We start from the raw sequence: 14,399 nt of genomic DNA on the forward strand, positions 1-14,399 counted from the left end.
GGGCCTCCTCATGTCCCCAGTTCTTCAGCGCCACAGAATGCCTCTGCTTTTGTGACTTTATATTTATTGATTTATTTGATTGATTGATTTCTATACTGATTGATTGATTTCTATACTGCCCTTCCAAAAATGGCTCAGGGCGGTTTACACAGAGAAATAACAAATAAATAAGATGGATGGATCCCTGTCCTCAAAGGGCTCACAGTCTAAAAAGAAGCATAAGATAGTCACCAGCAACAGTCACTGGAGGGATGCTGTGCTGCGGGTGGATAGGGCCAGTTACTCTCCCCCTGCTAAATAAAGAGAATCACCAAGTTAGCAGGTGTATTTTAAATTTGAGAGACATGAAGAAAACCGGTGGGGAATGAATGGGAGGCGTGTAAGTGGGAGGGTAGGTGCCATGCACAATAACCCGGCCGGTGTAGCATAATTTTCTCTTTTCTATTAGATTTGTGTTCCCGCCCGGTACCGTTCCGCCACTTCTCCACAGAAGTGGGAGAGGCTTTCGAAGCACGTGGCGGGGCGGGGGTCGTTCCGCCGCTGTGTGTGGGTTAGCTGTTTAAACCCACCCATCGGCCCTAGAAAATCCACCTCACTGCTCCTGCTACGAGGGAAGCTGCTCGTGGCTTTAATTGGACAAAAGGCGCAAACGTCCCCACCCCGTAGCTGCAATCGGGAAGAAGAAGGAGAGTCTCTGCCTGTGCCTGCTGCTAAGCGGGCGGTATGATGCAAACTAAGCCCGCCTGCCCCGTTGGTTGTTGAACGGAGAAGTCTCCGGTTTTCCGAAGAGAAGGGCGGAGAACAAGCGTTGATTGGCTCGCTGAGCTTGCCGGCAACTCTGGGAAGAGCTCACTCTCCATTGGCTCTCCCTGGGACGGAGGAGGAGCGCGGCTGAAAGGGCTGCTTCCCTCCGCTCTATAAAGGGGTGGGGTGTGTGGGGGCGCCTCCTGCTGCAGCAGTTTTCGCTCGCCTGCGAGGGAGGCTGTGAACACTCACACCGGGGACCACCGGCTCAGCGCTGAAAGGGACGGGGTCTCCCTCCGGCCGGCCATGTGAGTAGGCAGGGAAGGAGGCAGCCGGGTCCTGCCTGGTTCCCGCTCTGCGCTGCCGCTTCCCCAGCACGGTGGAGGCACCTGCTGAGTGGCGCATTGCAGCACTGTCTCCCCCCCCCCCCACCTCCGTTGTTCTCTCCATCATCTGCCCCTGTGACCGGCGGGTGTCGGAGTGAAGACGGAGTAGGGACAGATCACGAACCATTCCCTCTCATATCTCCTCCGCGATGCCCCATTGGCCAGTCTCAAGCTTGCTGCAGTTGTCCCTTTCGGTCCCGATGTGGGCTCTTCCCAGCACTGGCTGTCCATAGGGAGGCTGCGAGTGGGTCCCAGTGCCGGCACCGGGGTGGCGGGGGTGGGGAGTTGGGCCCCCGAGAGCTCATTCACACGTGATGATAAAAGCCTTTGAAATGCTGTGTGTGTGTGTGTGTGTGTGTGTGTGTGTGTGTGTGTGTGTGATTGTCAATGTCTGGTAGAAACCTGAAGGGAGCTGTTAACCAAGACAGGTGTATTGATCCCGGAGAATACCCTTGTGCCAAGGGATGGCAGGAATCATGTGTGAGTGACTACTTCTCAAACTCTGTTTCGCCTGTCTTATGAGCAGGGTGCGGGTATTCCCCTTTGCTTGGCATGCAGAGTGTGTGTGTGAAGGGATCTTCTCGAAGGCGGTCGTTCTTGAAAGCAGACATAGGAGGAGAGCGGTCGAGATGCTCCTGTGGGGGAGAGTCGCTCCCTTAGCTAGTTGAGCCAGAACTGAGCTTTTCTGCTTGTTTTCCTATAGAGGGTATTAGAAGTCTGAGCTATTTGCCATCCTCATTGAATGCATCCATTTATATTCTTGATGGACTGGCCCTGGGTGCTGAAGCATCCTGTATACAAAGATAAAGCTTGTGTTGGACTGGCTGTTGGGCTGACCCGTTTCTGGTACACACTGCCAATGTTGTTCTTCCATCTTCCCTGTTACCATGCTAGAGGAATGGCCTTGTTCTCTGAACTGGTTGCTTAAATGCTGGCTTCTGATCTGTTCTGCTGGAGGCAGCAAAACAGCAACGATATTGGTACCTTTCCCTGGTGGGATATGTTCCTGCCTTGTGACACAGCAGTTCCTTCATCTTTGCTTAAACCTTGGAATTCCTGGGATCTCTCCCAATTTCCCCTTAGTGATGATGCAGGAGGAGTATCCTTGTGACCTTGTTTCCTGCAGAACTTGCCTCCATGGTATAATTGCAGCCATGATGCTTAGCATGTATGTAGCACATGCATTTTTATAATAATCCTTATAATAACTCTGTCTGGTAAGACAATATTCTTTCCATTGCAGATATGGGGAGAGTAGTTAAGGCCAACTGAGGCAGCTGTAGGCAAGCAGAAACCTGAGCTGGGTGACTTCCTGGTCCATATTTGCTCATAATTCCCCTTGGGCTACTGTGCCAGAGTGGAGAGATCCTTGCACAAGATAAAATGGGTAGGAAACTATCAAGATCCTTGACATCTGTTTCTGTCTTCTGGATCACTATTGTCCTATTTAGCTGCTGTTGCAATCTCTCTCTGTGCTGCTGTTTGTGTACTAAAGGGCCCTCTGGTCTCCAGGGTCCAGCCAGGTCCTTCCTGGAAGCCCACCAGCTAGTCATGAAGGCAAAAAACCCCACCCTTGCTTGTCCCCTAGCAACTCGTGTTGAGAGAGACCTTACTGGCATTGAGATGTCACCTCTGAACCCAAGTCCCTTGTGTTATCGGCACTCATAGCTGTTGAGACCTTCTCTTCGAAGCTAGAAGTGCTTCCTGTTTAGCTGTAGATTTGGGACAAGTTCATTGGATGATCCTAACTTCCTGTACTGAGTGGGGAGAGAGCTTTTTCCAGACTAAGCAGAGCTTTATTGTTGCTTCCCTTAGTAGTTTATTCTTAAACTTAAGTCTTAAATGCTTCAGGTTTTTACCTTGTAGGGAAGGTGGAGCAACCCTTCTGATTCTAGCTGCTCTAGACAGTACCAAGTCTAGTCTGAAGTCTACACTGTAACATTTGAGGTAGCCTCTTCCCGGTTTATATCTGTATTGACATGGACGTGAGTTGTCTGTCTCCACAGGTCTGATCCAGCTCAGCAAGCTGCCCCTGGGGCAGGCCCAGAAGGAGAAAATGCTGGGGGACCCCCTGGAGCACCACCAAACTTGACCAGCAATCGTCGGCTGCAACAGACTCAAGCGCAAGTGGAAGAGGTGAGTTGGTAACCGTCTCTGCTGTTTGTGATGGGCTTGAGCTTTTCTCTCTGTGGGTGAGTTAGCTGTCCTCTCTCTCCAGGTGGTGGACATCATGCGTGTGAATGTGGACAAAGTCTTGGAGCGAGATCAGAAGCTATCAGAGCTAGATGAACGAGCAGACGCACTCCAGGCTGGTGCCCAAGTATTTGAAAGCAGCGCAGCCGCACTCAAGAGGAAGTACTGGTGGAAGAACTGTAAGGTGAGCATCTAATGGTTGTGTGCTGGTGTACAGCTACCGTTGAGCATAGAGAGCATAGGCCCCTGTGGCAATGAAGCAACTGCTTGTGTCCTGAACTGGGATAAGGGTCTGCATCGAGCAGGGTCGAGTGTATCCTAACGGCAGGTATAGCATCCTTCAGAGGTGCCAGGCCAGCAGGACTGAAAGAGGGAGTCTTTGCAGAGACCTTGAAGTGCTGTCTGCTGGAGGAGACAGGACTGGACTGGTTGGACCAGTGGTCTGACACTGTGTCGGAGAGCTACAATGGCAATTACAGGGACACCCTAACAAACAAAACGTCCAAACTACAAACCAAGCTCCACAATACAGAAATCCTGGCATACGGACACCAACCCGCATATATAAACGGGAACGGGACAACAGCATGGCAACGTCTCGGCTGTTCTTTCTTAACAGACCCGCCTCCTGCCTTAGCTTTAAATACCTCTTTCTCGGCGGCAGCGACTGCTTTGTTTAAGAGAGAATGCACCTGGCTAAGCTGATGCTCAGTACATTATGCCCCTTCCATAATGGTTAGCAGCTTGCTCTCTGCAAACAGGCGGCTTGTGCACACTGGTCCAAGCTGCTAGTCAGTCATGCCTCGCCTCACTGCTGGTGCCTCCTCTGCTTTTGGATCTTTCTTCCTGTTCTTGCAGCCACGTGTCCATGGGTGATTTGGCAGCAGCACGTGGAAAGCAAGGTCTCTCGGCGTACGAGCCTCTGCAGCGACCAGAAAGCAGTCCACTTTGCTGCTGGGAAGCAGTGTTCAGAAAGAGTTTGGCTTGGGGCCCCACAAAATGCTCTAGCCCCCTTCAGTCTCTATCTACCTACATACAGAAGAGCACCTGCATGCTTGCATGCAAAAGGTCCCAGGTTCCCACCCTGGTAGGGATGTGTGAATCAATTTGGGTGCAAATTTGGGTGCTGATTCAGGTGATTTGAAGACAGAACGAATTGCCCTTGTGGTTCATTGTCTAGATTCGGCTACAAATCAAATCATGCCAGATTCGAATCAATTTGAGATTCGGATTCCTCAATTTCCCCAGATTCCCAGATTTCTTTTTTTTTTTTTTAAAGCTAATCTGTAGCCCTTGTAGAAGTGGAGTTATGGAGTGCAATGTGTGTTCACTATTTTTCAAGTCTTTGGATTCTTTTGTGTATAATAACCTTTCCTCAATGAATCCCTATCAAGATTCATTACACACTTTCATTTCTTCTATTCATTTTGACTGTCATCGGACAGTGCCAACTGTCAACTGCCATTTGCCCCACACACACACCCACATTCTGCAAGGCAGTGGGGTGCTACTCAGAGGAGAGCTGGTCATGTGGTAGCAAGCATGACTAGTCCCCTTAGCTAAGCAGGGTCTGCTCTAGTTGCATATGAATGGGAGACTTGATGTGTGGGCATTGTAAGATATTCCCCTTAGGGGATGGAGCCACTCTGGAAGAGCAGAAGGTTCCAAGTTCTCTCCCTGGCAGGATCACCAAGATAGGGCTGAGAGACTTTCCTGCCTGTAGCCTTGAAGAATCCACTGCCCGTCTCACAACACTGAGCTAGATGGACCTGTGGTCTGACTCATATATGTCAGCTTCCTATGTTCAGTTAGTTCTAGGATTTTTTCAAGTGTTTACTCTTTGGTGTCTAATAACCTTTCCTCATAATGAATCCCATGAGGATTCATTATACACCAAAGAGTCTAAACACCTCAAAAATTCCTAAAATAGAAACTGAATACCCAGTGGCTTGCGGGTTGGGGGCTAGTTGGCACATGAGATGCCACTAATTCCCTATCCCACTCGCAAAGCATTAGGGTCAAAATGAACAGACGAAATGAAGGTGTGTAATGAATCATCATAGGGATTCATTATGAGGAAAAGAGATTGTACACCAAAGAATCCAAAGACTTGAAAAATAGTGACCGCACATTTTGCTCCATAACACCACTTCTACAAGGGCTAGAGCTTAGCTATTTAAAACAAATTAAAGCTGAGGGTCCATGTTAGGATTAGGATAGGGGAACTTCGAATTCCCATTATTTCTTTTGGCGGAAATATACAAAATAAACAAACTTTTTAAAAAGATTAAAAATCAAGCAAGTGCCCCACTGCCTTGAAATCTGGGTGGTGAGTGGCACGCATGGAGACATAACCACCACCCAAACATGGTGCCCCTAAGACCTTTATAAGTGGTCCAAATCGATCTGAATCCAAATCAAATCCAAACTGAATCTGGGGTGATTCAGAGGGACAGATTCGGACACAAAACAAATCACGGGTGATTCGATTTGGGCACAAATCGAATCAAAATATCGATTCATGCACATCCCTACTCCCTGGCATCTCCAAGACAAGGCTGAGAAACATTCCTGCCTGCACCCTTGGAGCAGCCACTGCCAGTCTGTAGACAATACTGGACCAATGGTCTGACTTCGTATATGGCAGCTTCCTATGTTCCCACTGTACTCTTCCTACCCGCCACTACCTGGCAGCTCAAATTATTGTGGCTTTCTGCCCAACACCAGCATTCATAGTAGGTTTTTAAAAAACACTGTTCGTTTCATAATTACTCTGTTTTCTAATATTGCAACAGTACTGTTTTCTATTATTTTTAATTGCAAATGGATAGAATTTCAGCTACGTTGTGGTTTAAATCATCTTCTGTGCGCTAGCCTGGGGACCTGACCACCATTTCTAAGACTGTTTCTAGGGGAAAATGCGTTCCAAACACCTCACTTAGGACAGACCTTTGGAACACAAGCTGTTTACGTTGGGACTTCCTGTACTTTCAGCAGCCCATCTTGGTGAGAGACTCTGGTGTGTCCTGTCTGAGGCAGTGGAGGAGTGTGTGTGTGTCTACAGATAGTCTCTTTGTAACTTTCTTTGCAGATGATGATCATGCTGGGAGTGATTTGTGCCATTGTGGTGATCGCAATTGCACGTAAGTACCACAGGAGGCGCAGGATAACTGGGTTTGTGAGCTGCAAGCACTGGATACAGAGCACCATCTGCCTGCCCGTTACTGGTGCGGAGGAAAAGGGTTATCTGCTAACTCTCTCTCCTGCGAGTGATGGCAAAGACCAACGACGTTGTGAACCTGGTGCCCTTTGGGATAGTGGGGTGCCTTGCCTGTTGGATGAGGGATGGGAGGCCCTTCTTGGATGCTCAGCAGCCTTTGTCCTTGAGCGTGGGATTCTTTGGTGTGTAACATGCCCTCTTGTTTTCTCCTCCTTTTCTTTTCCTTCTGTTGCTTCTGTCCCCAGTCTACTTTTTTACCTGAGAACGTGGTCCCCTTCCCCCTCCCCCTGTCTGCAGCCTCCCTCCCTTCCCTCTCTCCTCCCTTCACCTTCTTTCCTTTTTCATTCTGGCTTTGCCATCAAAACTTTTCCTTTAGTTTTCTTTACTGTCCATACAAGACTAATACAGTGTTTCCAGATTTGAGCTGAACCCCCTCCCTGCTGCTGCAGCTCCTGAGGGAGTACTCTTGGAGGGAGGCTGTGGGTCTAGAGCGGCGGGCTGATGCCCTCAAAGACACCCTTGGGCTTCACTTACTACTACTACTACTACTACTTTTATTTATTTATTTATCTATTTATTTATTTATTTATTTGATTTGATTTGATTTCTATACCGCCCTTCCAAAAATGGCTCAGGGTGGTTTACAAAGAGAAATAACAAACAAATAAGATGGCTCCCTGTCCCCAAAGGTCTCACATTCTAAAAAGAAACATAAGACACACACCAGCAACAGTCACTGGAAGTACTGTGCTGGGGGTGGATAAGGCCAGTTACTCTCCCCCTGCTAAACAAAGAGAATCACCACGGTAAAAGGTGCCTCTTTGCCCAGTTAGCAGTTTTTGTGTGTTGTGACATTGTTGCAAGGAATCTGCTGTGGCATGGCCAGTGTTACGGAAAGGACAGGAGCAGCAGGAGGAGACTGAAGGTTGGTCCCAGCACTGTTGCCAGCGAGAGGATTTGGGTATTGTGACCCTAGAGTTGGTGTGGGTTTTTCTCCAGCTGTGAGGTCTGAGCTCACGATAGCTGATCTGCCCACACAAGATCTGGTTTGGGAACGAGCAGCATGTTCTCTTACTGGCCTTGAAGCAGCACTCGACTTGGTGACAGGAAGTCCAAAATGCATTGGTCTGATTCATCCCCTAGTTGATTTGTTTTATTTATTTATTTAACGGATTTTTATACCCCCCCCCAAACCCTGCATCTCTGTCGCACTTCCACTAACTAGATGAGGAGCCCTGAATTCGTAGTCAGAATTGGAGATGGGTTAAAAGGTGTATGGGAGCCTACCATTCAGGTAGCAATTCCCACACTGCTTGCTCTTCCACTGGATAGCATGCGCAGCCGCTCAGCATCGGGGGGGGGGTGTATCTGGGACCTCTTGTCTTCCTCTCCTTTCCTATTCACAGGAGTAATGGGAGGATTTGCTCTTGGAGGCAGTTGCTCTGTCACAGGGCCTGCATTCTTGTCTGATCTTAAGAGGTCTCTTGGGAACTCTGGCACCAGAGTTCCGACTTACACCCCCCTCCAGCACTCCTATTAGGAGTTGGTCTTCAACCTGAAGTTCGTCACTTGATAGTGCTGTCAGAGTGGTGAGCATGCGTGTATGAATTTGTGCTTGTTTGCTGCCTAACAAGCTATGGAAGCTGTTTTACTTCTAGCTGAAGGGAGTTGAGAGCAAAGGGCCTGAGCTTGTGTATGATGCTTCTGAGTGGGTGCCGTTGTGTCTGCCAAACAAGGCAGTGGCACAGCTGTGAAGTATGGCCTGAGACTATACATCTCTCTAGCTATAGTTCCATCAGGATTTGACCAGAGAGGAGCTGTTGGAAGAATAACTGAGGTCAGGATGTTCCAGGGCAGGGAGGTTCAACTGGTGGCCAATGGGCTGAATATAGCCCTCCAAGGGGCTTTACCTGGCCCTCTCCCAAATTCTTACACCAGGTGTGCTAGGAATGTACTACCCCGCTACCATAGCATGCTGCGAAAGTGCTGATTTTTTTTTTTGGCATGCTCACTGCCATGCACCAGCATTTCATTTGCAGAGCCCATCTCTTTGCAAATCCCCATCTTTCTCCACCTTGGGGGACAATGGAGAACAAGAATGGAGCCTTGATCTTCGAACCAGCGTCTCCCATCTTGGTGGAACTGTGCTCCTGGAAGTACAACAGCCAATGAGGAGTCGAGGCCTGCTCATGATGCTGCTGTCAGTGTGAGAAGAAGTACAGTAAAGTGTGCAGCCCCCCTCTGCCCCCCACCGATCTCTCCTGGACAAGACTTTGGTTTGATCTGCTGCCGTCTTTATTGAGAGGAGGCCTCTTGGCTGCTTTCTTCTGCTTTTCCTGTCCGTTCCCATGGATGTTTGTATGTTGCGTCTCTTTCCCTTCCCTACTATTCCATCTCTTTACGCATGGGCAAAAAGTACACCCCCCGCCCCCCCGATGCCCTCTGTGCCTAAAGCAAGGGACGACTTCCGCTATGCACAGGACTTCAGCCGCTTTCTCACGCCCGTGTGGTTTCTGTCTTTGTGAGGAACGCAGCCGTAACCTTTCCTCTGGCATGTATAACTTCCAGCTCATGTACTCCAACGATCTCTGCTAACACTTCTCGACCACCCGAATGAGTCTGTTCCGTCTGTCTGAGTACTGGAGGCGAGGGTGGTTCTCCGTGCAGTTGATAAGGCAAAAGAAGCCCAGCTGAAAGGGTGGGTCCTAGCTACAGCCTGTATCATTGCCATGGAGGTGTGCAGTCTGTGGGTGGGCGGTAAAGCACAGGTGCTGTAAGTGCCACAGGCAGCGGGAGTCCGTGGCATACCTGGGCAGGAGCAAGGCTACCGGCAGGCATGGCTGTAGTATAGACCCAGTGATGTTCCTTGCCGCATCTCTAATGCACTGCTGCTCATTTCCTAGTGCCATAGATGGCAAGCAAAGCTGCCCTGGCAGAAAGGGCTTCGGATGCATTCTAGCACCTAGCGGCAATACTGGATGTGGGCTACACTTGTTTAAAATTGCTGGCTGTGCTTGTGGCTCGTGGTGGCGGAAAGCTCGGTCCTCTGAGAAATGGCCTGAACTAGGGAAGCCCCGGCTAGGATCTCACGTCTCCACATCCTACATCGCTCCTACTTGTCCAGTGTATCCCTGTCTTAGAGGCATAATGCATTTTCTGGAGGCTTTTTATTTTTGCTTTACATAAACAACCACATTAACTGAAATCCTCACTGTAAGTAGAATAAACTGTCAAGAAAACCCAATACTTGGATATGTAATTTTCCTAACTTCACTTGAACAAATGTATAAACTAGCCTTTCAGATACTGCCTTTGAGAGTACATGAGTCAATTTATAAGTAAGTTGGTCAAATTTGCTTCTGCCATCTATATTGAGGGGAAGAATGGGGGTCTCTGTGGAAAATGGGCATCTATGCCCTCTAATGTGACGTAGGCCGGCATAGAAACCACATCTGCATGAGAAGAATCCCAAGACAAGTGTGATCACACAAGTGCTAGAATGTAACGGGAAGGAATGGAAGGAGCTCATTCATGTCTAGGCATGATTGAACTTGCCTTTTGTATTGCTTTTGATTAGGTGATCCAGGCGGCCCTACGCAGGTGCTATTAACATAATAGCGCATACATCCAGAGACGGCAACATCAGAGCAATACTCTCTCTTTGCCATGTGTGGATGACGTGGCCAATGAAATAAGACCACATGTGTGTACTTGTGATGCCCGTGTTCACACCAAGGACTGTTCCCCAGGATCACAAGTTGCTAAAGGCTCTCTCTTTCCCTGTTGTACGATGTATTCATTTTCTCCACAGTAATATGTCCTGTGCTGTTTGAAAAGCAAGGAGAGTGTGTTTGTTTTTTGCTACGGATATACTGGAAAAGCATAACTGTCCTATAAATATATTAAACAGTTCAACAGGTTCATCCCTAGCTGCACTGTGTGACATGACAGACTGTACTACTGTGTGTGTGTGTGTGTGTGTGTGTGTGTGTGTGTGTGTGTCTTTACATCTATGCAGACTGGAGGCAAGAGCTGGCTCCCCCTTGCTCTCTTGACTTCAGGAGGCTGCACCCTGGAAAATAACTCATGCTAACCATATCTGTGTCTTTTGCAAAGGCATCTTCACAAGATCAGCTAGCAATGACGACATACCATAGGCAGGTGTCGGGGAAATGTGGAGTATCTCTGTGTCAATAAGACCTGAGTGAGTGTGTAGAGTACTCGGATATCTGATACAAAAGATATATGCTCTTAAATTAGAAAACAGGCTATAAAAAAAAATGCACAGGAGAAGCTGAATCCTGCTGAATGAAATCAACTCCCGCCATTCTACTTTGAGAAGGGGTTATGACCCGCCTGTCATGAGTGCCTTGGCTGTTGGAGGGAGGGCTCACCAGCTGCCCATATGCATTTGGCTGTATCTGATGCTGTGTTGCCTCTGTAGTAAAGAGGTGAGGTAGTGCATATCCAAGACCACCAGATGGAGCCATTGGAGAAGAACAGGACATGAGCACCAAGGGCTGCTCGATTGCTGATCCTTGCCAACATACAAATTCCATGTTAACCACTGAATTAACTTGCCTCTTTCTGTAACCTGCATCCGTTGAGCAGTACAGTTTTCTCTGAGGAGGAAGACTGAGATTATGCTCTTCTTGGGGAAACAGTTGAAATTAGAGGGGTTGTCCCAGGCAACTCTTGCTTTGTTTTCCTTTCCTAACTCTGGAAGACAAATAAAGAGAGCTCAGCCAAGGCTGCTGGAGCACTGATGGTAGATGCATAAGCTCTTATGCTGTAAAGGTGCTTGTCCTCCTCCATAGGTAAGTAGTTCCTCCAACTCTCTGTATGCCTAATGCCTCACACCAGCCCTTGCAATCCCTGCTGATCTCAAAACTAGAAATGAGGGTTTCTCTAATAGTGTGGTTTGTGATGTCATTCACTCCAGTTCAAGATGGTGGCCATGGGAACATCTGTGGCGAAACCTGGCTAATTTGTGTTCTGTCTAACCAATTTGAACCAAATGAGGTACAGTTGTATTGAGTGGCACACATGGACACCTTAGTGGCATAGTTTGATGCCATCCACCCTGATTCAAGATGATGGACGTGTGAACTTTTGAGGTGCAAATGGGCTAGCTTATGCACCACTTAACTGATTTGAACCAAATTTACTACAGCTGTAGGGGTACATGGGCAATCTAGTTTGTGATGATCTCAACCACACTGATCCAAGATGGTGAATGTGTGAACTTCTGAGGCGCAAGTGCACTAACTTGAGGACTGTCTAACTGATTTGGACCAAATTTGGTACAGCTGCAGTGATGTTTGTAATGATGTCATCCACCCTGCTTCAATATGGCAGACACATGAACATTTCAGGTGCAAGAGATATAGCTTGTGGACCTCAATTTGAACCAAATGTAGTCCAGTTGTAGACAGAGAAAGGAATGTAGGTTGATTTTACTAGAACAACTTGTTAGATTATAGTGGTTGGGTACCAGTATCCATACGGGGTGTGTGTGATCCTCAGTCACATGGTTTTGTACATGTTGTAACTTTTTAAAATATACGTTGTATCAGTATTTACAAATATGTATATAAATATTTGTAGTAGTAATGGTGTGCATTCAAAGTAGTAGCTCACTGAGCATAGAGGCAGTGGAAGGGAGAGAGGCAAAATTATACTTGAGCCCTATGAGGAGCTATTCCTCATTCAATAGCAAGCATGACTTGTCCCCATAGCTAAGCAGGGTCTGCCCTGGTTGCATATGAATGGGAGACTTGATGTGTGAGCACTGTAAGATATTCCCCTCAGGGGATGAAGCCGCTCTGGGAAGAGCAGAAGGTTCCAAGTTCCCTCCCTGGCTTCTCCAAGATAGGGCTGAGAGAGATTCTTGCCTGCAACCTTGGAGAAGCCACTGCCAGTCTGTGAAGACAATACTGAGCTAGATAGACCAATGATCTGACTCAGTATATGGCAGTTTCCTATGTTCCTAATTACTGGCAATGCAGGGATGGAGAGGAGCACTATTGTTCTGTTACTCTGGGAAGGGATCATGATTACATCCTAGGAGGGAATATGTATATTTTTTATTTATTCAATTTTTATACCACTTTTCATAAGGCATCCCAAGGTGGCTTACAAAAGTTAAAAACTAGAAAAATGCATAAAAATCACATTTGGAACCTTAAAATCAGTTAAACAGTAAAAACCATAAAACACTGGATGTATGAATCGATTTGGGTACAAATTGGTTTGTACTCAAATCTAGCTGATTAGAGTGATTTGGAGACAGAACAAATAACCCCTGTGGTTTATTGACTAGATTTGGGTCCAAATTGAATCATGCTAGATTTGATTCGAATCGATTTGAGATTTGGATTCCTCCTGTTAATTTCCTCATTATTATTATTTTTTTAAGCTGAGCTCTAGGCCTTGTAGTAGTGGAGTTATGGAGCAAAATGTGTGGTCACTATTTTTCAAGTGTTTAGATTCTTTGTTGTCTAATAACCTTTCCTCATAATGAATTCCTATAAGGATTCATTCCACACCAAAGAATCCTCAATTCCTAAAATATAAACTGAGTACCCAGTGGCTTGCCACTAATTCCCCACCCCCAAACCATAAGTTGCACACGCAGCCAGTACTTCCAGCAACTTATGGCGACAAAAGGGGGAAGGGGCAGCAGGGAAGTATGCTGCCACCCCAAGGGTTTCCGTAAAAATGGAGCACCAATGGGGGGAAAGTGGCGTGAGGGGTAAGTGCACACTCCTTAAGGAGCCGCCAAAATGAGGCTGAGCCATTTCGGGCTCAAGCCTAGTGGATTGGGCCAGTTGCTCTCCCTCTGCTTAATAAGAGAACTGCCACTTCTAAAAGTGCCTCTTTGCCCAGTTAGCACTACCCTACAGCAGGCTGTAGGCCTTCAAGCTGAGGCCTTCCCGATTCTCGCTTTGGAGCATCTATTAGTCCACTTCTTTGCCAGGCCCCAATCATGTAGACTAACCTGTGCGGCAGCAAGAGTAGTGTCTTGTGCTTGGCAAGAGCAGGCTGCTGGATACTTTAAAGTGAGGCCTGGAAAGGCCCTTAGCTTGAATGGCTGACTGTGTCACAGTAGTGAGCCAGCAAAGGCATGGAAAGGAAGAGGAGAGTCGTGCTGGAACCCTTTGAGGAACAGACAGAAGAAACCGGAATCCAATATTACATTTCCCCAAGTTCTTTTATGTTAGAAGTGGTGCAGGGTGGGTCTGTTCGTTCATCTTAAATTCAGAGTCCTCTTCCTTTTGGGTAAATACCAATGCAACCTATATTTAACCATTATTATTAAGGGGGTTATCCTAAATTCAGAGTCATCTTCTAGTTGGGTAAATATGGTACTCTTGACCAGACAAGAGGCCAGGCTTCCAACATTTATACCAGGTCCAGCCAATCCAGAGGCATCAAGCTCCCTACTAGTGCCAGGCGCTGATGTTGCCTTACCCCTGTTAGCTTCTGTGCCTGAAGAGAGCTCCAAGCAGTCACATCTAGGAAGTTTCCTAGGCTAGGCCCCACCTCAGGCAAAGAGGTTCCCAGTTCAAGCAATATATTCACCAAATGGGAGAGGGAAGAAAGCTGCATTAACTTGATGCATGATAGTCAGGCACACTGACCATGAGGAAACAACAATCCGTCTTGTGGGCAGCTACAGCGTTTGCACAGAAAATGGGAGTGATGTGCCAAAGAAGAACCTCTACCTCTCCCGTTATTCTGAGCAAGTACCTTCATCCAACCCATCCTTACCCCATGCCAGGTACCAACCCAAACCTTATCCCCATGTTGGGTTTATTCCCATTAGAAACCTGTCACAATTGGTTTCTTAGGGT

The 14,399-nt window shown here is 47.5% G+C and overlaps 1 protein-coding gene across 4 annotated transcripts; it reads left to right on the forward strand.

The window, feature by feature from the left end:
- The first annotated feature begins 899 nt into the window (after positions 1-899).
- On the forward strand, positions 900-10,466 carry LOC128345522 (vesicle-associated membrane protein 1-like). Of its 4 annotated transcripts, none has more exons than XM_053297570.1 (5): positions 900-1,052; positions 3,137-3,266; positions 3,349-3,507; positions 6,415-6,466; positions 8,569-10,466. In XM_053297570.1, coding segments are annotated over exons 1-5 (528 nt in total). In that variant the 5' UTR covers positions 900-1,050; the 3' UTR covers positions 8,754-10,466. The 4 variants fall into 4 exon arrangements, with proteins under 4 accessions (XP_053153545.1, XP_053153546.1, XP_053153547.1 ...); XM_053297571.1 differs by having other exon boundaries at positions 8,583-10,466; XM_053297572.1 differs by having other exon boundaries at positions 10,121-10,466.
- Positions 10,467-14,399: the final 3,933 nt, after the last annotated feature.

Source organism: Hemicordylus capensis, chromosome 2 (assembly GCF_027244095.1).
Source record: "Hemicordylus capensis ecotype Gifberg chromosome 2, rHemCap1.1.pri, whole genome shotgun sequence".
Lineage (NCBI taxonomy): Eukaryota > Metazoa > Chordata > Lepidosauria > Squamata > Cordylidae > Hemicordylus > Hemicordylus capensis.

Coding starts and splice junctions, on each gene's coding strand:
- LOC128345522 (XM_053297570.1), top strand. Junction 3,508..6,414: donor ACTGGTGGAAGAACTGTAAG/GTGAGCATCTAA, acceptor CTTTCTTTGCAG/ATGATGATCATGCTGGGAGT. Junction 6,467..8,568: donor TGTGGTGATCGCAATTGCAC/GTAAGTACCACA, acceptor GCCATGCACCAG/CATTTCATTTGCAGAGCCCA.